This window comes from Terrapene carolina, unplaced genomic scaffold, assembly GCF_002925995.2.
Source record: "Terrapene carolina triunguis isolate 2854851 unplaced genomic scaffold, T_m_triunguis-2.0 Scaffold21, whole genome shotgun sequence".
Lineage (NCBI taxonomy): Eukaryota > Metazoa > Chordata > Testudines > Emydidae > Terrapene > Terrapene triunguis.
This window is the reverse complement of record NW_020664372.1, coordinates 2,973,145-2,994,982: the sequence shown is the minus strand read 5'-3', so window position 1 is coordinate 2,994,982 and position 21,838 is coordinate 2,973,145. Positions and strand designations below refer to the sequence as shown.

Sequence of the window (21,838 nt, the reverse complement as noted above, 5' to 3'; positions counted from 1 at the left end):
TTTATGCATGTGTTTCCATGTATAAACATTTGAAGCCTTACAAAATTATTTACATCATTTGTCAACTATTTACAATTAAGAGCAATGTTTCTAACTATAACAAACAAACTATAATTTATCAAGTGTATGTAAAATGGTCTTAAAAAATGTCTACCATATACCACAAAATAAATAAAAAGACAAACAACAGTTTTAACAAAGTTATGTTTTCCTTTGAGACCCTTTTTTAGCTTTTTGGTTGTTTATTCCACCTACTGGTTGACATAATGAAATCACAGTTTGTGAATTGCATATGTGTATTAGTTGTTTCCTTTATGTTGTAGATATTTCGGCCAAGTCCTACAAAGTGTAACCTCATTTTTTGGCCCTTCATTTCCTATTTCCAGACAGAACGCTGTGGACTAAGTTCACTGTTGGCATAAAAGGGCAGATCTCCTTTGACTTCAGTTGCATCTATTTATGTCAGCAGTGACTTTTGTCTGGTGTGTGTCAATGTTAACAGTGGATTAACTAAACTGCACTGTAATTTTAAATAAAATTACTGTATCCTTTACCTTCTGGTAAATTACATGCAACATCCACATGAAACTAGATCATACTGGTGCTAAACCAGCTTAACATGTCAGTCTATGAAAATTGCATCCTAAATCCTTCTTTTTAAAGTGATACTAAGTTTAGCTTATAGTAAGAGGTTTAACATTCTGTATATTGTAACTATCCTCATTATTTAAGCTTTCAACATTTGCAGTTCATTCTAAATGTTTTGCCCTTTTAAGCATTTTGAAAACTCAATCCTGTTTTGAATATTCAGTGCATAACATTTATTTTAACAGGTACAAAATGTCTGAATGGCTAGTTCACTTTTCTTCAGAAAATGAAACCAAGTTGGTAAAGCTTTGAGAGGTATTTAAATAAATTTAATTGAAAATGTGCCATATTATCAAATGTACGTCTGAATTTTCAGAGGATTCCTAGAAAACTTTTGTAATAAACCTTAAAAGCTGATTTGCATATTTACAAAATCGTTGTCATAGCAAACATGCAACATACCGAACAAACTTTTTGTTCTATGGCTGTTTATGAATTTTTCTATATATTTTATCTCCACAGAAAGACAACATTTAAAAAAAAAAAAACCACACAAGTACTAAATATGTCCAGTAAAAACCTGACAGACTACAATTCATGGCTTGTCCTCCGTGTTCATTCGTCTATGCCCTCCCATTAATTCATTTACTAAACATTGCCACAGTAATGACAGTGCTTTGGTCAAAACACCGTAAGAAAATAATCTATAATGATGCAATGTGCTGAGACATAATACTTGAGATGAAATCTGCTGACTAAAGCCATATACATGATCAGAGCAAACAAAATAAATGATTGAACACTCTGGTACTGTGGTACAGTGTCTTCCCTGTTTCCTCATAAATATACAAAATATACATTTCCAGTTTCTTTGGAGACTTTATGGATAGTCAATAGTCAAAAATTAAAACTAATTCTAACCACATGTTGAAAGTCATTTGGAAATTGCATAGATACAGACAGCCTCCACGTCGAACCCAGCGTTTAGTTCTGATGTCTCTTCATGTGCAGAGCAAGGTGGTCAGAGCGAGAGAAGCTACGATTGCACACAGCGCACTGGAAAGGTTTGGCCCCTGTGTGCTTCCTGTAGTGGCGTGTTAACTCATCGGAGCGAGCAAATCTCCAGTCGCAGCCATCCCATGTGCATTTGTACGGCTTCTCCCCTAAAACATTGGGAACACACAGAAACAGATGGTTAGCTGTGACTCCACAGAAGAAAAACAATTAATGAGAACTCATACTAACTGCCAATAGTTTGCACTTTAAAGGCGGGGGGGGCAAAAAGAGGAGAAGAGTGCTCATGGTTCCTGATGATTCGCAGATATATTTAATACTCGCAAGTTAATCTTTTCTACAAGTTCACAGAATTTTGTTCTTGAAATTTGTGGTAAACAGACGCCACTGCAGAGACCTGTAAACATAAGCTAATTATATACCTATTACAAAAGTAAAAATATACACCTAGAAATAATTACATGGAATTGAAAAATACACACACCCCCTCACAATGAGAGGCGGTAGAGAGCATCATACTACAATCTGCTCCGACTTAATATATAAATTATAAAAAAAGTTACAAGAGCCATACATTAAAGAAATATATTTTTAAGATCTAGTTTAAATGTGGAGAAAGGTTACTATAAGATTATTTATAATATAGAGATTAAGAGCTTCTGATGTGCAAGTAAAACTAGAATTGGTTATGTAGTATGTAACAAATACAACTGGGATAATATTTTCTAAAATAAAAAAAAATTAAAAAGGGTCAACTAATAACTCTGCAATAAAATCATGTGGCCTTCTGGCTCAGGACAGCTGTATATAGAGAAAAACATCTAAAAGACTCAGGCCCAAGTTTTCAAAATTGGATGTCTAGAATTAGGTGCTTACATGGCCAGATTTTTCAGAGGTGCCAAGCCCCTGCTATTCCTATTAACTTACATGGATGTGGAGAGTGCACAGCACCTCTGAAAAAAAAAAATCTGACCACATTTATAGATGCACCTAATATAGATTGAAGTGCCCAGCTTCAGGCAGCTAGATTAGAACATGTTGGCCAAACTACCTCAGGTATTTGCATTAATCCATTTCAGGATTGAAAATGGGACATTTTAAGCACACCTATAATTTGTTTAGGTTATAATTCTAGTTATGTTTGTTGAAATACTGGGGAAATACCAAGTCAGAAAGTCAAGGTGATTTCTTTCTCTACAACAGGGAACCAGTTATGTAAACAACAAAAACATTCATCTGCTTTGAAGCTGTCATGTATGTAATGTCACCCTAAAAAGACAGACAAAACATAATTTTTTATATAAATGGAGAGCTAGGATTGCCTATTTATAGGATCACTGCTAGAGTGATATACACTCAACTACTCTACATTCATTTCAAAGTGTCTTTAGATTAGGGCTCTCGAATTCTATTTTTTTTAAAGTGTTACAAGTAACCCACATATTAACAGAGAGAGAAGGTGGAATTTATGAAAGCACTCAGCTTTGACTTAACTGTGCTCCCATTGAAGTGAATGGTAAAACTTGCATTGACAAATGGGAGCAGAGTTAGCTCAGTGCCAAGTGCTTTGGAAAATCCCATCCAGAGTATGTTGTGCATCACCTTCCTCCTACTTTTGATCACATGGACCTTCTCCACTCCCATTCACACCCAATAACAATCCTCACAAACCAACTACAGCTACTTGGAAAGTATTTTAATGTACGTTCAGCAGGTGGAAACAAGGAAGAAAGACAGCAGACAGCTCATTTTGCACCATCAACAGCCCAGAGAATACCGTGTGAGACCCCCCCATGTCAGAAGATTAAGAATTCAGCAAAAATTAAGGTTCTGTTGCTTGACAGCAGAAGAGCTAAATCCCTTTTAAAACAATCAAAATTATAAAATGCATCCTGCTTGTAGAGTTTATGATGCCTTTTATGCTCAACTCCTCACCTACTGCAAAAGGAGAGACTACCCCATCTTCATGAATGGGAAGTAACTCCACATTGGCAGCACATTCACACTGAACGGAGTCTACATCAAAAAACCCAGCAATTTCTTAGTGCACAAAACAACCAAGATTTATTGATATCACTGTCATCCTTGAAGTGTATCATTCTTTAAGAGAAGCACACTTAGGGCCTGATCCAGCTCCTAGGAACCTAATGAGATTCTTTCCATTGATGTCCATTCCATTCCAATGGAAGATGAGTTAGGCTGCAACCAGTTATATAGCTCAGTATTTGCTCTGCATGACTGTGACCAATGAACACGGTAAGGCATCATTTGTGATCGCACCTATGTCCCAGACAAGACACACTAGAGATGAAAACAAGGATGTTGTGTAAACCTGACAAGTGAAGCACTACCATTACTGGAAAAGCCAGTTGAGTTAATGTATTAGAATCCCAGAGGTATAATGGCAGAAGTCCAGTACAGGATCTCTTGCAGTACAGTAACCATCCTTCCAATATCTAAACTGAGTCTTCCTATAACTTGCTCCATGGTTATTAATGCAGTCTTTAGAACATTAAATTGCACATGACATGGACACAGAAGAACAGGCCACTTGTAGGTCTGCTTTGTGGTAAAACAGAAACATAAGTATACCTCTTTTGTGGAACTCAACAGCAGATGTGCTTTCTTTAAGAACATCATTATAAAGTTTTTTGGGATCTGACTTCAAACGCTTTTTAAACAGATGTTTTATTTTGCTTATGACTAATTTTTAAAAAACCAAATAGCAGCATAGATAATGTGGCTCTCTGGTAGATACATGTGTTCTTTTAATATAGTCTTGTATTAAAGGCTGTCTTCTTGTACTCAGCACCTCAGTTGTTCCAACCTTGCCCCAGGTAGCAGCAGAGAGAGGAGGAAGGAGTGGGAGACACCTCATTGGGAAGGACCCATTATTTGAGTGTTTTTCTAGAGTTAGTTTTGTTTTGGGGGTGGGATGGAGCTGATTTGGAAAAAAAAAAAAAAGGGAAAGTTATACTAGCTGGAAGGGAGTCTGTGGATATCTACATAGATTTTGGGGGAGTGGGGTGAAGGAGACGCAAAAATTTCTCCACAATTCCTAAATTTGATGTTTATATCACAAGTCACTTCTGTTTTCAGTTCAGTTTTAAGAGCTATGTTACTTGCCACTTGGTGGTAAAATAAATTCAGAAGGACTCCACCAGTTGGAAGAGATTTAAGGGTAGCTCTGGACCCTGCTAGCTGTTCTATGTACACAGAGCAGCTGGCCAGAAAACAGAAGAGAAACTTTTGATTTAAAGAAAAATTCCTGTTTCTTTCCCTTAATCCGATATGACCCTTTGGCCAGTCCCTCTTTCCCCTCCCCCACCCTTAATTTTTCCTCCACTGAAATGTCAACTATATTTTTCATCAAAATTTCAGTGTCAACGAGCTCTAGTTCCCAGCAGGCAAAGTGGGCTTGGTTTTAAAAGTGGCCATGGTTTACAATGCTGCTGCTATTCCTGCAGAGGCGGGATGGAGTATCAGGAGTTTTATGCATTCCTGCACTGCAGCACACTGAACACATCCGCAAAACCGCCTTGTGTAGCTAGTGCCTACTGTGCATACCACCAAAGCCAAACCCACATGTACTGCTGGTGGGATGAAATAGTAGTATGCAGACTTGTAGTGCATAAGTTACCGATATTCTGGACAGCAGTAACTTAGGTGGCCTTGTTGGGCATAAGTTACTCAATATCGCTGTGAAATCCTGATTCCGCTGATGTTGACAGCAAAAAAACAAAACAAACAAAAAAACCACACACCACCTCTCATTGACTTCAGTGGGTCTTGAATTTCACCTCAGATTTCCAGGGGAACATTAGCTGTTCCCAGTGCCTACCCTAATTGCTGCTCGTTATGCCATTTTATGTCACAAGTCTGTGGGAAGATTCATAATAATATAGCAGGTTATGGCAATGGCAGCCTTGATAGCTATGTGCTGCTGCTCCTCCCCATGCTGTCATAGCCCCACCCTGGCTTCTCCAAACTTGAGCTGTGAAGAATTTCATTGAGGGTATGCATGGAGGGGACTGAGTAAGTGTAACCCACACACCTCCTGGCTGTGGTGTTGTGTCCCATCTAGTGGCACCGAGATCTCTTAGAGAGATAAAATGAGTCTTCCCTACAGAGATAAAATGAGTCTTCCCCTGGTTGTTAGCTAAGCCTGTTATCTCATGCTGTAGCGGCTCATGCATTAAGTTACACAGGTCCCCAGTTCGAGCCTGCCTGCCAATGATCAGGGTCTGTTGGCGTTTCATAAGCACCTCATGCAGTTTGTTTTGAACACTACTACTTTTATGTACTAGAAATTAAAGCCATAACACTGCCCTTCACCCCTACTATGGCTAGCAGTGTGGGAATGGAGAACTAAAAAAAAAATAAAAAAAATAAAAATGTATTTTTAGCTCCAGTATAAAGGCCCAGCTTATTTTGGAGAAATCCAAGAGGTGAAATACTGAAAGAAAAAAATAATAATCTATGTTTGTGATGCTAGTTTCTGTTGGAAAGTTCTTGAAGGGAATCAATTTGAAATGTTTTTCTTTTGGGCGTGGGGAGGGAGAGGCAAGTGAAGATAGAGATTAAAAACTTGTTTAAAAAGGAGAGCAAAAGAACAACTAGCCCCAGTACTGTTTCAGCTTTCCCAACCCATACACATGTTTGTGTCATATTTAGTGGGAAGAAGAACTTGATTTAAGTTCCTGTGGCAAGGGGGGGGGGGGGGAAAAATGTTTCAAGATTGACCTTTTTACTGAATTTAATGAACAGAGGAATCTGTTAAAAAAAAAGAATAAAGCCAAGGAACATTGAATGCTTTATCCACTATTTTCATTAGCTACATAGTAATGCAAGATTTGTTTACTTTAACAATTGTGTGAAATACAGTAGCTGTACAGTTTCAGAAATATTTGGTTTCCTCCAGCAGTTTAGAACTTCTTGGTTTAACATCCTATAGAACGCCATTGGTCATCAAATACTAATGTACTGTAGTTCAGTTACTGGAACATGATCACTGTATCAAACAAATATTTCACTGTAAAAGCAAAAAAAAAAAAAAAAAGAGCTAACTCCTCCACTTCAGGGGAGCTTCATGGGATTTGTTAAAATGTCAACACTGTTCAAGTAAAACACCATGGAGGAAGCTGGTACCGAGTTCTAGCCAAATAGCACACTCCAGGCCTTTCTTCCAAAGCCAGAAATATTATACACAGCTCTTCTGGGAAACAGAACTGCTTTCTGTTGAATTATATTTCAACAGGATAGAGGTTTCATACATTTAATTGGATTTTTGCATCATCTCTTTCCAGTATCACTGATTTTAAGTATTTTGTTAGGCTTTCATATCACAAAATGTATTTTAAGTTCCTCAACTGTTAATATGTATCCATTCTCTAGCTAAATAAATAAAATAAATAAATTTGTATAGCACGTGAAACAACCTTGTAAAACTTTAGTGCAAGTATTTAAAAAACTTTGTTGAACACTAAACTAGTTTGGAATCGCTTTAGGAGAAAGCACTTAGCAAGTGATAAGGAAAATGTAACTTGAAAACTTTCTTGTAACTCACTTGTCTTTAAAGCAAATATTAATGATGTAAAGGTTAGAGAGATGTCAAAAGGAGACTTTGATGTCTATAGGAGGAATGCTACTGAGTACGCAAGCCTTCTCAGTTACTTCACTAACCCTCCCCCATTGCCCAAGTGGTTCCCAAACTTTGGCCAACAAAGCCCTTGCTCGTCACTGCAAAGAGCTGTCTGGTCACATGGAGGTGGCCCTCCTTAATTTAAGATGCTAAATCACATTAAAATAAAACTAAAAATACATTGAATATTATCCTAATACTACTTCACCACATAAGCAACTGCTGTAGATGCCACCTGGATGTTATTCAGTCACCAGTGGGAGAGGTGGTGGGAGTTCAGTCACCAGTGAGAGAGGAGAAGCCCTGCTCTATTAAAATCATTGTCAGCAAAATACCATTTAAAAAGCCCCAAATAATTAATGAATTTCCCAGTGACAATACAAGAAAATATGCTTCTGTTTAAAAAAAAATTAAAATTAGTGACTATTTAATCAACAAGTTATTTATATAGCTGGGTTTATCTTTAAAAATAAAGCTAAAGGTTACAGAGTTTTTCACTTTGCTCCTTACAGTCAGGTAACTTAATTCATATTTTCCCAAGACACTGAGCATTCAATAACTGTTGTTAGTTTCCACTTGAACTGTGGACACTGAGTAGAGTTGGGTGGAAAATGGTTCTCTTCTCACACACATTTTCGAGAGTTAGAACATTTTCTTCCCCATTGTGAATTGGAATGAAAAGTCAAAATCATTCATAAACAGAAAAACTAATTCCCTTTCTCTGCCTGAAATCCCATTTCAAGTCAATTGAAACATTTGTTTTGATAATTTCAAAACATTTCATTTCAAATGTTGACTTTGAAAAGTTTAAAAGGATTTTTTTTTAAATCAAATTAGCTTAAGTTTCCAAACAAAAAGTCATTTCAAACTGGAAAATTGGAAATTTTCATATAGAAAATGTCAAAAACAAAACATTTTGACAATTTCAATTCTTCCTCTCCCACCACCACCATTTTTCAAGTTGGGAAATCCAACTAGATCCTGTTTTGCAAACAGTTTTGGTTTCAACAAATGAAATTTCTCGACAAAAACCAAGTAATCAAAAAGTTCCCAACCAGTTCTAGTGCTGAGTACCTTTGGGGAAGAAAATAAAATTAAAAACACCACACACCAAACCACACAGCTTAACTTTAGGTAATCAAGTTGGAAAATTTTGGCTGTAGCCTACAAGTGTACATGAAGTAAGACTATCGGGGGGAGGAGGGTCTGAAATGTTACCCCACTGTCCTGTGTTTTGTTGGATGCAGAGCACATAATGATGTGGTATAAGTGACTTAACACCACATGTTTGGAACAACCACATTATGAGTGAATTATACTGGTCAAAGGATTGTCCATTATTTATATTTGACAATTCCCAAAAGTGTGGTATGTCCTCACATCTGTACTGTGAGGTACCTAAGGTGAAATCTTGACCCCATTAAAGACTCCCAGTGACTTCAAAAGGAGGCCAGGACTTCATCCTGGGTCCTGCTCCAAGCTAGTTTCAGACAAGACAGAATGGTGGGGGAGGGAACAATGGATAAACAATATATTAAGTATGTTCAAGGAAAAACAGCAGTAAAACAATAAAATGACCTAGTTACTCATTAATTTTAAGAGAAACTACATTGTGGGAGTGTTTTAGAACTTTTCTAGGATACTAGTTTTCATATCCTTCCACCTCTAGAGCCAGTTTGCTTTAGTTACCAGATATGTTGAGGCCTGTAACTTGACAGAAAGGTTAGAGCTAATCTTTTTCAAGTTTATCTGAAATAACTTTTCTGTAGAATATCCCCCCTTCCTCTCTGACTGGACTAGAAGTAGTTGCTGGTGTATTTGTATGTATCCCAGCTCACCTCTGAAATATAGCACAGGTTTCCAGCCTTGACAATTTACCAGATACAAAACATATACACACACGCACTTTAAGTTTCCTTTTAATGTGCAGTATAACACTACTTGAAAAGGTGTTAATCATAAAGTATTGTATCAGATAAATACAATATTTTAGAGCCATATGACAGGAAGCATTAGTCTTGTGGACAGGAGAGGGAGATCCAATTACTGGTTAATTAACCAATATTTTGATCTCCTTCTACCACAAATGTGTAGAGACAAGAAAACATTAGTATTAGGTAAATGAAGAAGGTGGATATGCAGTCAAAAATGTTAATCACCAAATCCTAGTTTTCATTCTTTTTGGGACTACAGACATGGAGAAGACATTATCTCCTCATCAGCCAATAAACATTCAGAATTCCCCAATGCTCTGAAGCACTTATTTTGTTAAGTGTTGTCTCATGCAGCTCTAGGATTACTGAGGAATCTTGACTGGCTTGTGAAGTTGTTTATTTTCTCTCCAGTATAACATTCTGTTATAGCAGAGGTGGTCTCTCCTCAAGAATATATGCAAACAAAAAGGCAGGGAATGCTAATTTTTAAAAAGTTGATTTATAATAAATCCATGCCATCTGCTATCTTTGTGTATTTACATGTCACATATGGGAGAAGAGGGTTTCCTCATGCATGTATGGCTGCCAGAACTGCTTTGGAGTTTTCACACCTACAGTTCTGGCACTTGTAGGGTAAGAGGTTCCCCTTAATGAAATGTAATAAGTTTATACTATAATACTCAAGATCTCCACCAACTATATGTATATAAAAAAAAAAAAAAAAATAAAAATTACCAAAGCAATAAGTTAAAGCCTTCTTTAACTGAAGGAAAAGTACCGTATACTTGCCAAATGAAAGGTTTTAATATGTCCTTAATCAATCAGAGTTGTTAGAGATCACTGAATATAAATAATGCAGTCTGACAGGACAGGAATGCTGCTACCAAGATACTCAGACTAAACTAGGACATTACTTAAATGTTTCTAATCTTTCACCAATGGGAGGTTCATGTCAGCTAGTAAACAACCAACAACATTCACCCCAGAATATATTCCATGGAACTAGAGGAGATTCAATTGTCCAAGTCCAGCTCAGACATTAAATTACAATATGGAATGTCTAATCAAATAATGGAAAGTTTTAATCACTGGTAATTGCTGTGAATCTTGGACTGTATTAGCATGTGTTGGTCAGTCTCAAAATGAACTATATTTAAAGCTAGTCTCTTAGGTCAACAGTTGCCTTATCAGGAATCAAATATCCTGGAAATGAAGTTTAATCCTCTCAGGGAGCAATTGACAGAAACAACCGTTTTTAAGCTTTCGTGCTTAGAGAGAGACTTTTTAGGCTTTTAATCAAGAAGAGAAATTGTTGGACTTTAAAAAACAAAAAATCTAACATGACTGCTCTTCACCTGACACGTCCTTGAATTAATTTTTATTAAATTGTGCCTGGACAGTGAGAGATTGATATGACTGAATGACCCAGAACTGTAATAAGAGTCAGGCCTATGTTGGTAAGACTTTGCCTCAAAAAAGCACAATATGGTAAAACATATTTCACTAAAGCCATAATTGGAGATAAAGAACCAAATCAATTAACCCTCATGGCCTACAGTCATTCAATGAAGAGTTTGAAAAACATATTACTTTCCCCAAAACTCTGGTTTTCACAGGATGGTGATGCTTTTCCATTGCTCCCACAAGCAACTAATGGATTTATGCAAAACTCATATATAAAAAAGATACCAATTACTCTCCACTATTACCTAACTGCTCTTTTGAGCAAGTTATTTCTGCCTTAACATCTGCTGATCACTTTGTCGACAGTATTTTAACTTTGCTCCACTTTTCATTATTCTAGTCTATTACTGACAACGGTTTACATAAATCAATCTGAAAGTGTGATCTGTAATAGGTAAAAAACAAAAAAACAAACAAACAAAAAAATCTTTCCCTGTAAAGTATATGAATAAAAATGAAAACTTTTTACTGCCATTTCCAAGAGGCAGGCCCCAAAAGATCTCCATGATAAGAATTACCATATTTCACACATTTTAAGTAATTTTCTTTGAAAAACCAAAGTGCTGATAATTACAAGAGTCAAGCACATAAGGAGTATTAATGGCTGTGAGATTAGCCTCTCCTGCACTGTGGCTCCAGTGCATCCAGGGTGCTACTGTCCAAGATGTTACAAATGAAATCAGCATATTGGTAGGACAGTATTGTGGGTTAAGGCACAAAAGATCTGGGTTCAATGCCAAACTCAGTCACAGACTTCCTGTGTGACCTTGGGCTTGTCACTCTTTTGCTCTGTGCCTCAATTTCCCATCCGTAAAATATGGACAATAGCACTTCCCTACCTCACAGGGATGCTGTGAAATGCAATGTACTTCCTGTGAGGTGCTTCATAACTAGGGTGATGAGGCCCAAACAAGTCACTTCTGGGGAAGGAGCCAGCACCCAGTCCTCCTACATTCTCCATTGTCTTTGTTTCTAAGATCAAGCAGAGCAAGCTGAATGCCTATCATAATGCTCACTGTGTCTTGGAAGGTTGAACCTCATAAGCCCCTTCCCCTTGAGTGGGGAGAAGGAAAGAAGATTTCCAACTAATGCCCTGCTCCCTCTTACTAGCCTTCTCTGACAAAATCCTTGACCTGCCTAAGCTGAAGTGGAGAAAAAACAAAACTGGCCCCTCTAACGGGAAGGCAGTAAAGCCACTAGCAGTTGTGACCCTCCTGTCAGGCCTCTTGCAACCCTTTTTGTGAATGTATCTGGGGAAAGGCAGGAGAGCTGGGCATGTTTTGCAGAGGGAGGGATATAGATAAGATAGAAAAGGATACTTGGGAAAGGAGGAAGAGAAAGAAATAGGAAAGGTGGGAGTGGAGGGAAGAGAATGTCAATCATTAAACATTAAAGAAAGATTAAAATGATGAAAGAAAAAACAACATCAAAGGGGGAACTGAGTAAAGCAGGGAAAAAGCAAAGACTGAAGGACAAAAGCAAGAGACTCAAAAGTAATATTTGAAATTAATATCAAAATATTAACAAGTGACTGTGTCTCTCTCACATACACACACTTTTGACAATGTACACCTCCACGATTTCCCCACAGTTCAACAGCACCATTTGTGTTTTTATAAACAGTACCAAGTCAAATATACACAGACATGGATAGCTCTGGTAAATGGAAGATATAGATTCCTATGGGCTGCTCAAAGCCTGTTGTCCACCACTGGTTCTGACTATGACTGACCATCACAGTCCAATTTTGGATCTACTGACATGAAGCCATATATTAAAAGCAAGTTTAGCATCTTGAGGCATTGAATAAGTTAACAGTTGTCCCAAGCCTATATAAACATTTGACATAACTAAGGATGTTGAAGTATTTTGACTTGATCTCATTTAAGGAATGCCATTTCTCTTGAGGTATCTAGGCTTTCACTTCCCATCACCACATACAAGCTACATCTATAGATAGTTTTGCAGTTAATGTTAGAAACTATTTCATCTCTCTATTAATGGCAAACCCATCATGTGATCAGAGAACATGCTTGTACAAAGACAGTGTACAGAAAACCAATATGCATCTGAAAAAACATCCTCGGTGTGTGTACCCTGATGTGTACAAAACAATGATGGCGTTTCCTCTAAATAGAAGAGAATACATCTCTGAAACATGCAGCTGCTCACAGAAATGAAGCACTGGAGTCTACAACTGTAGTGCACTGTTACAGGTGAGAACTCAGACCTCAGTGTTTAAAAAGATAAGCGTATCAGTACAACCGGGGGGAGAGGGGAGAAAAAGGAAGGGGAAAAAAAATGAGGGTGGGGAAACATGGTAGAGTTGTTAATGGGGGAGCTGTTGAAGTATGTTCAAGCAACGTGAAAGAAAGTTAATAGGGTGTATTTATAATGCACAATTATCTGCTTTTCTTTGACATTTGACAAGTTTTTCAAGTTGGGCACATACATTAAGGCACTAGCATGAACAACTAATTTTACTAGAGTGTAGCCTAGAATAGATGCGGGTTTTTTTGTTTATTTTAAACACATTATATGCTGGTTGCACAATACAAGTTATGAAACTAAACTTGTCCTATGACCAATAGGTCAATGTATTTTAGAAGAAAAATCCCTAATATAAAGAGGTTGAAGAAACCCATCTATATTGAAAGATGCTCCTACACGTACACTAGCACATACTCATTTTAATCAGCTAAAGATGGAGGATCAAATGCTAATCCATGCTAGTAAAATAATGCACTGTAGTGCTTTTAAGACGTTACCTAAGAGAACTTGACACCTGATCCAAAATCATTCAGAGAAGGATACAAAAATACATTCTGTACCTTTGTAACTTGGCAACAGCAGCTGTTTGCCTGTGTTCAATTTTGAGGCTACCAGCTTATCACCAGTTAGAATTCCCTCCATAATTTTAAAACAACTGAAATAACTAGCTTTAGAGAAATACCTATTTCAGGAACTACAACACACACAGTAACTTGATTTTGGAATACAATTTTCACCTAAAGGATTAAAGTTTTTTTGTTTAAATGAAAAAAACAGGTCCCTGGAACAACTCCAATAAAATGAAGGGAGCTTTACCTTCTTAAATCAGGGCTGGATTTGACCTACCCTTTTTTAAGAAGAAAAATATAAGGGGGAAAACTTTCAACTCTCAGCCATTTCTTATGACCTCATTTAAATGTGACTTATGAACCTGCCAATTAGTTCATATTTGAATGAGGAAACAGAGTATGGCTCACATTCCGTCTTTCAGAAATAACATTTCTCTTAAGTTTGTTCTCAAAGAATGTCTATTAAACTCATTGAAAGCCATTCAGGAGGGAGAGACTCCTAAATAAATACTGTGAAAGGCTGAGATTTTCCAATACAAAGGAAAAGCATAAGGTCTGTTTTGACTTTTAATGGCAGACAAACTTTGCTGCAGGCACTTTTGATTTTAAAATGACAGATTGCTGAAGAGGGTGGAGGCTGTTTGGGAAGAGAGAGATTGCAGCCAATTTAAAAGGTATTGTCAAGAAACTAAGAATAAAGAGAAAACAACTTCAGTGGTCCATGATTACTAAAGAACGGGTTTAGCCAGATAAACAGGCCTGCTACACCCCTAAGGGATTTGAAAGAATATCACACAAAACTTTATTAAACTGGATTAGGTGAGACTCACCTATTAAATTTAAACTTTGAACGTAATTACTCCATAAAAGTACAGGTATTTTTAAGATTAAAAGAGAAAAGTTTAATAGCGCTGCATAAATCCAGTTGGTTTAAGGGGGCGCACAAAGTAAGGGTGGAATTTATACAGACAAATGCAAAGTCATATGCATAGCCAAATTTAGCCCAACGGGGCTGATACTTCCCTTTTGAAGTCAAAGGGAAAATTCCCATTGACTTCTGGGAGAATTGGGCACCTAGTATAACTCCATGGAGTTCCCTGAGGTTACGCCCACTTTTACCAAGGCAGAATTTAGCCCTTAATCTTTCAGTTCATTCATTTATACAGCACTGGAAATATCAAATGGTGTGCTTGTGTTCAGACCCTTTGCACACAAGGATGGTTTAATTTAAAAACCTTGGGTTTTCAAATGGATATTGAGAAAGTGTCAGACTTATTCATACTCTACAGTAAAAGGTAGGTAACAGGAAATGGACTAACATGTTTGTATTTTAACGCTTTGGACAATTTATCCCTTCATTCCCCTCCCTAGAAGACCCTTTGTATTAAAGGCTTACTTAAATTCACTAGAGATTTTATCTGAAGCAGCATTCTTGTTTCTATGAATAGATCAGCTTCCCTGACCTTTGTACACTTAGCCACACTGCTGAGGTCAAATGTCTACAGGTAAAAAAAAGTGGAAAGCAACATTAACCTTTACTCATCCATAGCAATAGGTACTAGTGATCACAACTTTGGTAAATATTTCTCTATATGTACATTAATATGTTTATTAAGAATTCTAAAATTATCAGTACTATTTGAAGATATGAAAATAATTACACATACTTCTGAAAATTTTAAGAGTGATTTTCATTTTTACAATTACTTGATAAAATTACATTTTAAGCTTTATCTTTTGGTCTGTTCCTACAGTCACTGTATAACAACAAGTTACATATTTTCAATCTAAAGTTGGTTTAAATGTAATAGGGCAGTGGCACCCACTCTTTCCTTACTAAATAATCTGTAAAGTAAGATGAATGTTGCATTCTATTATATTAGTCAAGTTTACATCCTCATTAAAAATTAAATTACTCTCTCATTGAGCTAGCTGGTAATGAGTGATTATATGTATCACAAAATGTTTGTAACAATATTCTTGTTTAGTCTATTGCTAGTGGAGAGCACTGACCTTTGCAAAGTTGCTTTTCATTTTTACTGTGGCTGTAATACAGATAACTGCTTCATTTATGAAAACTGGATTTCCATAGTAACATTTAGCCTGGAGATATTCAGTTTCTTTACAGTAATCCAACAATCCACTCATAGTAACTGTTGAATACAAGGTCTTTTTCCATAGAGAGGAAATACATTGTGTTAGATCATTGCTCATGTTAAGTTTCGTTTTGACTTTTGCTTTTAAACTAAGATGAAACCATGTTATTCACACAGTACAAATTTAATGTTGACAGGCCTACTACAGTAAGCATTTTGCTTTAAGTAGAACCATAAGTTACTCTGATTTGAGGATCACACACCCATGTGTAAGTATTTTATATTGGAGTACAGATACCGCAACTAGATTTAAAGAAGATAGTGGCTTCTTAGCCTAGGTTTCTTTGAAAAACCTCACAATTTTCATTTCAAAGGTTCAGCTAAACTGCAAAAACAATTTTGTAACCAAGTCCCCTGCACAAGAATTATCCTGAACTGTTAAAACAGTTCTCTTGTGATGTCGTACACCTAATTTAACAAACATGTATCTAAACTGAGCTATGGTCTGGACAGAATGGTTCCACTCTCTTTCCAATATGTGTTTGTAACACCCATGCATGTCAAGTAGAGAAGAGAACCCTTAGCTCACACTGGAGTCAGTGAACCAAAATTCACTCTTCAATTTATACCTATGCAGGTCCATTAACTGAGATTGCATGCATGTAGCTTCAGACAGGATTTGGTCTATGGTACGAATATATAGGTTTCACACCTCAACACTGTTTTTAATTTTCTTACCATTTTAGTAACTCTCTTCACCAGGAAATAAAAATGAGATAGATTTTTTAAAAAGAAAGTATTTGGTTTTTAAACATGCAAGTTTAATGCTGGAGAAAGAGCAAATGGAGAAGAGTTTTGGAGCTATACAGAAATCTGAGGAGAAAAATCTAAATAGTTCTGTCAGCACTAGTATTTAAAGTACTAAAGCCAAAAGAAATGAGAGTTTGTTTAATTAAATAAACAGAAATAATCATATATTTATTGTGCTTAATTCAAGACATGTTGGATTTCTCCCCCCCCCCCATCAAAATAATTTTTCCTTTAAAAAAAGCATTTTAGAGAAAAATTGAGGGTTTCAAAGGGAATATTTTGCTTGTTTTCAGTTCTTAAAAAAAATTTACTATAAGGAATTCAAAATAACTAAACAAAAATGTCTTAAAAATAAATGGGTAACTTCAACTTTTATTGACAAAGTTGGTTGGTTGATTTAACTGAACTATCTACTTCAGGGGTTCTCAAACTGGGGGTTGGGACCCCTCAGGGGGTTGCGAGGTTATTACATGGGGGGTCATGAGCAGTCAACCTCCACCCCAAACCCTGCTTTGCCTCCAGCATTTATAATGGTGTTAAATATATTTAAAAGTGTTTTTAATTTATAAGAGGGGTCACAGTATGTGAAAGGGGCCGCCAGTAAAAAAGTTTGACAGACACTGATCTACTTGAACCTAGCCCATTCTGCAAAATCAAAGAAAGAAAATATGACAATTCAAACATGCTTGCTTTTTTAAAAGATTCATAACCAAGGAATGAACAAGGAAAGTACATACCAGTATGAGTTCTCAGGTGAGCTTTTAAGTGGGAAGACTTTGTATAAACTTTTGTGCAGCCTAAAAAAAAAAAAAAACAGTGGGGGGGAAAAAGAGAAAGCACATCAGCAGGGAGATTGTAATGCTCTAGGTTTGTTTATAAGTCACTCACTCACACTATTCTGAAAACATTTAAAAACTTACTACCTTGTGGCAGCACAATCATTTGAAGTTTCACATGATTTACTACAGAAAGTTCTTAGGAAGGGGTTGCTTTACATAATCAAGAGAAAAAGCAATACTTAAGATTCTGGTATCCTTAATTACTTATGATGTTATACAAAAGGATAGCTGCTACAATCTAAATACAACTGAGAGTTCACATTTAAATTACATCTGCTACATGAAGAAGCCACACCTGTTACTCAATGATATATGAATGTCACTGATGAACTTTATTTTTTAAATGTTCCTAAAGGACTCTGTGTCTGATCTTTCCAGGGTATTACTCAATATCACTGTTATTTACCATAGTTCTACACTGAATTTTTTTTTAATTCAGCATTTGTTGTATTATAACATTTACTACATTCAAGATACTATACCCTGTATTATATTTGAGAGGAAACTAGTTTCTATTCAGCTGAGTGTTGACATTTTATATTTGGGATCACATATTTCATTAATGAATTATTAACATTTGCTGCTAGATTCATCTTTTAGTCTAGCATACAAAATGGATGGACTTCAGGAGGGGTCCCATACATATTTGGGGTTTTGCGGGGAGGTTGGACAATTTTTAAAGACAACTATAGTTGACAACCGAGGAACAAGTGTACACACTGAATTTTCTGTTCATATCAAGAAGATAACTACTGTAAGCTGGACAAAGGATATGGCCCTATGTCCATGTCAATGGACTTCAATATGCCAATTTACACCTGTTGAGCATCTGGCCCATTGCACGTTGAAGAAGTTTGCTACAACAAAGCATGAGCCAGATATCAAAATTGTTCAATGTTAGCCTTCCCAGTAACATTTTTTTCCCCAGAGCTATAAGTTTTGTGATACAGGGATCCACATATATGTATTTAAAAACAGTAAGAACTGATGTATTATCTTCCAGAAAAGTGGGTGACAATTATTTAAAAATTGTAAGAAAAGATGGCACAGAACAATAAGGCTTTGGAGAAGAAGAAAAGTTGATTTGGGTCTCATTGTAGCTGGACCATCATCAAAGACAGTCATTTCCACCCGTATTGTGATCATCAATGTCTGCTTTTTTGCAAGATTAAAGAAAACATTTGGGTGATTTATTCTCCATTAGGATAGATTGCTTACCAGGATAATCACAGTAGTGGATACGTCTCTTCTCCAGGTCTGGGTTACTCCTTCTATTGTATCTGACTGTCTGGATGTTCTGTGAATTTATTGGCATGGCCACCGGTAAATTTGGATTTTGGATTGCCAGCTTGGAAGCTATAGTCGCAGCATAGGATGGAGGAGGGGTTAAATTTTGTAGCATTTCTGCTTGTCTATCGGGACTTCCGGGCTCTGAACTTGGGGGTGAAGGAGGGAAGTAAGTGGCCTGTGGTTGAAGAAACTGATTTGGCATTGTGTATGTGCATTGGGGGATACCCTGGAATTGTTTCATTGTAGTCTGTGGAATAGCCGAGGAGAGAGTGTTAAGGCCTGCCATGGCTGATGACATGGAAACATTGTTAAGAGAGTCCATTACTGCCGCCTGAGTAGTAGAATTGGGCATATCTAAATCCGGTGAACTCAAGAGCTGATATAACTGGCCCTGCTGGGGTGTGAGAGAAAGATGAATATCTGGAGTAGGAAGCTCCTGCTTGATGAAAATGTTGTTCACGTCGGGAGTTTGGTGAGAGCTGAAGATGCTGGTAAACTCTGGGAGAGCCTGAGTGGGGGTGGGGGAAGGGGCAGTAGTTTCACTCTGATGACTGAAGATGGTAACTGGTTCTGTCTTGATGTGGGTTACACATGGTCTCTGGGATTTGTATAGACCAGTTCTCAGGTGAGTAATGTCAGGAAAGAAGACATTCATGTTGATACTATAAGGCAACCCTTCACTGTCAGTGAAGAACTGGTCTACAACTGAGGCACTGTCTCTTCTGTATTTTTTATGTTCAGGGATGACAGGAACTGGTGGAAGCTGAGGTGCCAGATATTTCTCCATTTCACATCTTGTCTAAATAAAAACAAAAACATATAATCCACATGATTTGTTAACAAACCATAGACAAGACAGGACATCAACAATGAAAATAAAATAATAATAAATAATAATAATAATAATAATCTCTTACGAGTACTCTTTTACTAGAAGAGCTAAACAAATCCCATCTCTTCCACAGGGGAAGTTTTAAATAGTCAGAATAATGAGACATAGTAAAACAACCCTGCCTTTTATAACTGATATGCTAATCAACAACTCCAAGAACAAATCGGCTGAACAATGTTTATGCAGAACAAGAGTAAAAATATTTTGAAGTGTATCATAATATTTGCAATAGGATAATGCAACACACACAAAAAATCATCTAATTCATTTCTACAATTCCTGTACTCTACTATTTCACCATTATTCTAAGAAGTGTATTGACATTCTTTTACAGGAAGTTCACACACTTCTCTTTGAATTGTTAACTGTAAAAACCATGCCCTCATCTGACTATTTGAAGGCTAACATTTCAAATATATATTCATACTTCAGAACAGATTTAGAACGTAAAAGAAAGTTATCTACTGGAAATAAAACCTAAAACAGGTGTAAACTTATAAACAATATAGAATAACAAGGAGGCAGGACCGTGACTTTAAGTTACTATATATTTGATGTAAAGAGTCCTTTGGACTGGAGTAACAATGTTTTTAAATCTACAGAGTCTATAATTTGTTAAGAATGTGATAACCATGTTTCTATTCATGGTCACACTCTAAAATCTTTAATTTCTACAATGAAATCAGTCCCTTAGTGCAGTGGTAGTAGGGAATCCGTGGGTGGCGAAAGCCTGATACATTACTGGTACAGTCATCAGTAAAACATTTATCATGTACTCTCCAATGGGCAAATGCTACATTCCCCCTTACCCTGTAAAAAGTCCAGTCATACCAAATCCCTTTAGCACCCCTAAAAACAGAAAGCAGCTGACAAGCAGAAAGTCTACTTAAAAGTGTATTTCAAGAGCCTGTCTCAAATAAAAAGAAAAAACAAAAAACCAAAGACAAGCGTTTTGTGTGTGTAGTGAGCTAGACCTGTCCTTAACGTGCCAGGCTACTTTTTCCAGCCCTTGTTTACAAGCCAAGGCCAGCTTGCTTTGAAGGCAGAAACATGTATTCTTTGAAAAGATATCGCTGAGCCACAGAGACTGAAATATGTCCCACTAATATTCATTGCCTTGCTTATCAATTCTCGGGAGGAGAATTCTTCCTTAATCTTAGTTACATTGGAGATAGCGACTGAGTGACTCCGACTGAGATCCCAGGGCAGGGCCCCCCTTATAAATACACTTTGGAAGGTGCCTCTGCAGAGGTTTGTCACACTGCTCAGGATCTCACAGGCTTGTCTGCTCCGTTTATACAATGCCACCTGTGCCACACAAGGCTACTCACTATAATAAACCGCACACGAAACTATTCAATGAAAGAGTCAAGGGCTGGAAATAGCCTCAAACGAAGCCCGTTCCCGAGCTAAAATCAGGTTGCGGTTGGCGCTGGCTGATTTTAGCTCTTCCAGCTGTTTGCCTGTGGATCTGTTGCCAAACAGTTTTCTGGGACACGCAGAAAGTCCCGACAAGTCTCCCCCCCCCACCCCAGTCTAACATGACCGTGCGTGGGCGAGAGAGACAGGCGGCTGCGCTAATTCTGCTGCTGGGCAAGTGCAAAGGCAGCAGCTGTAGCTTTCAACACTCTCGCGGGGCAGCTCTGCCCCTGCCCGCTCGAATCCGCCTTGAGCGGTTGGGAAGTTCGAGTCCCCGGCGCCCCGATCCGGGCACCCCTCGATTTCTAGTAGCTCCCTGGCCGAAGGGCGGCAGCGCCTGGCTGGGTCCTCGCCCGCAGGAGGGGGAGCAGAGCGGCTAGCTCACTTGGAGGCGCAGCGGAGCCGGGAAGACGCGGACCAGCCGCATCCCCACGCAGGGCGGAGCGAGGGGGACAAGCGGGGACTTCGGGCCCCAGCCCCACTCCCTCCTACCCCCTCCCAGGTGGGGCTCCCCGCCTCGCGCTGGCTCCCCGCTGCCGGGCGCCGCCCTGATTCCCCCGACACTGCCCCACCCAGTGAGCGCTGCCCGTGCGGGCTGCGCCGGGCCCCAGCGTCTAGGGGCACGGCCAGGAGGGGGACCAGCCCAAGCGGCTTCTCCTTCCTTACCTGAACCATCTCCTCCGCCGGGATCCTGGCCCCGCCGCCCGGCTGCTGCTGCTTCAGATCCTCCCCCGTGAACATCGCCGCCTCCCGGGCGCCCAGCACGGGCTTGAGCTGAGCGAACACCGGCTCGTCGGGCTGCTGCATGGGACCCAGGCGGGCGCTCATGGGCAGCACCCGAGTGGCCATGGCCGAGTGGGATCCCTCCGGAGCGGGCACGCAACCTCCCCCAGCTGCCACTGCACGGGGACCAGCCTGGGGCTAGGGGATCACTGCCCTGGCACTCGCACCCCAGCCCACAAGCCCGGCAACAACTCCACTGTCTTCAGCGCAGCCTCCCGCCGCTCTACC

General features: G+C 38.4%; 1 protein-coding gene across 1 annotated transcript; it reads right to left on the bottom strand.

Moving 5' to 3' along the window:
• Positions 1–311: 311 nt before the first annotated feature.
• On the bottom strand, positions 312–20,263 carry KLF5 (Kruppel like factor 5). Its single transcript, XM_029910670.1, has 4 exons — positions 20,218–20,263; positions 18,445–19,315; positions 17,125–17,184; positions 312–1,751 (listed from the first exon to the last, which is right to left on the bottom strand). The coding sequence occupies exons 2-4, from the start codon at positions 19,301–19,303 to the stop codon at positions 1,573–1,575; spliced, it is 1,098 nt and encodes a 365-aa protein (XP_029766530.1). The 5' UTR covers positions 19,304–19,315; positions 20,218–20,263; the 3' UTR covers positions 312–1,572.
• Between the last annotated feature and the right edge of the window lie 1,575 nt (positions 20,264–21,838).

What these genes read in the sequence shown, in the direction of transcription:
- KLF5 (XM_029910670.1), bottom strand. Translation starts at nt 19,303, where the DNA reads ATGGAGAAATATCTGGCACCTCAGCTTCCACCAGTTCCTGTCATCCCT. An exon ending in CCACTACTGTGATTATCCTG is followed by an intron (nt 17,185 to 18,444) that starts GTAAGCAATCTA and finishes TTTTTTTTTTAG; the next exon opens with GCTGCACAAAAGTTTATACA. An exon ending in TCACCTGAGAACTCATACTG is followed by an intron (nt 1,752 to 17,124) that starts GTATGTACTTTC and finishes CCAATGTTTTAG; the next exon opens with GGGAGAAGCCGTACAAATGC.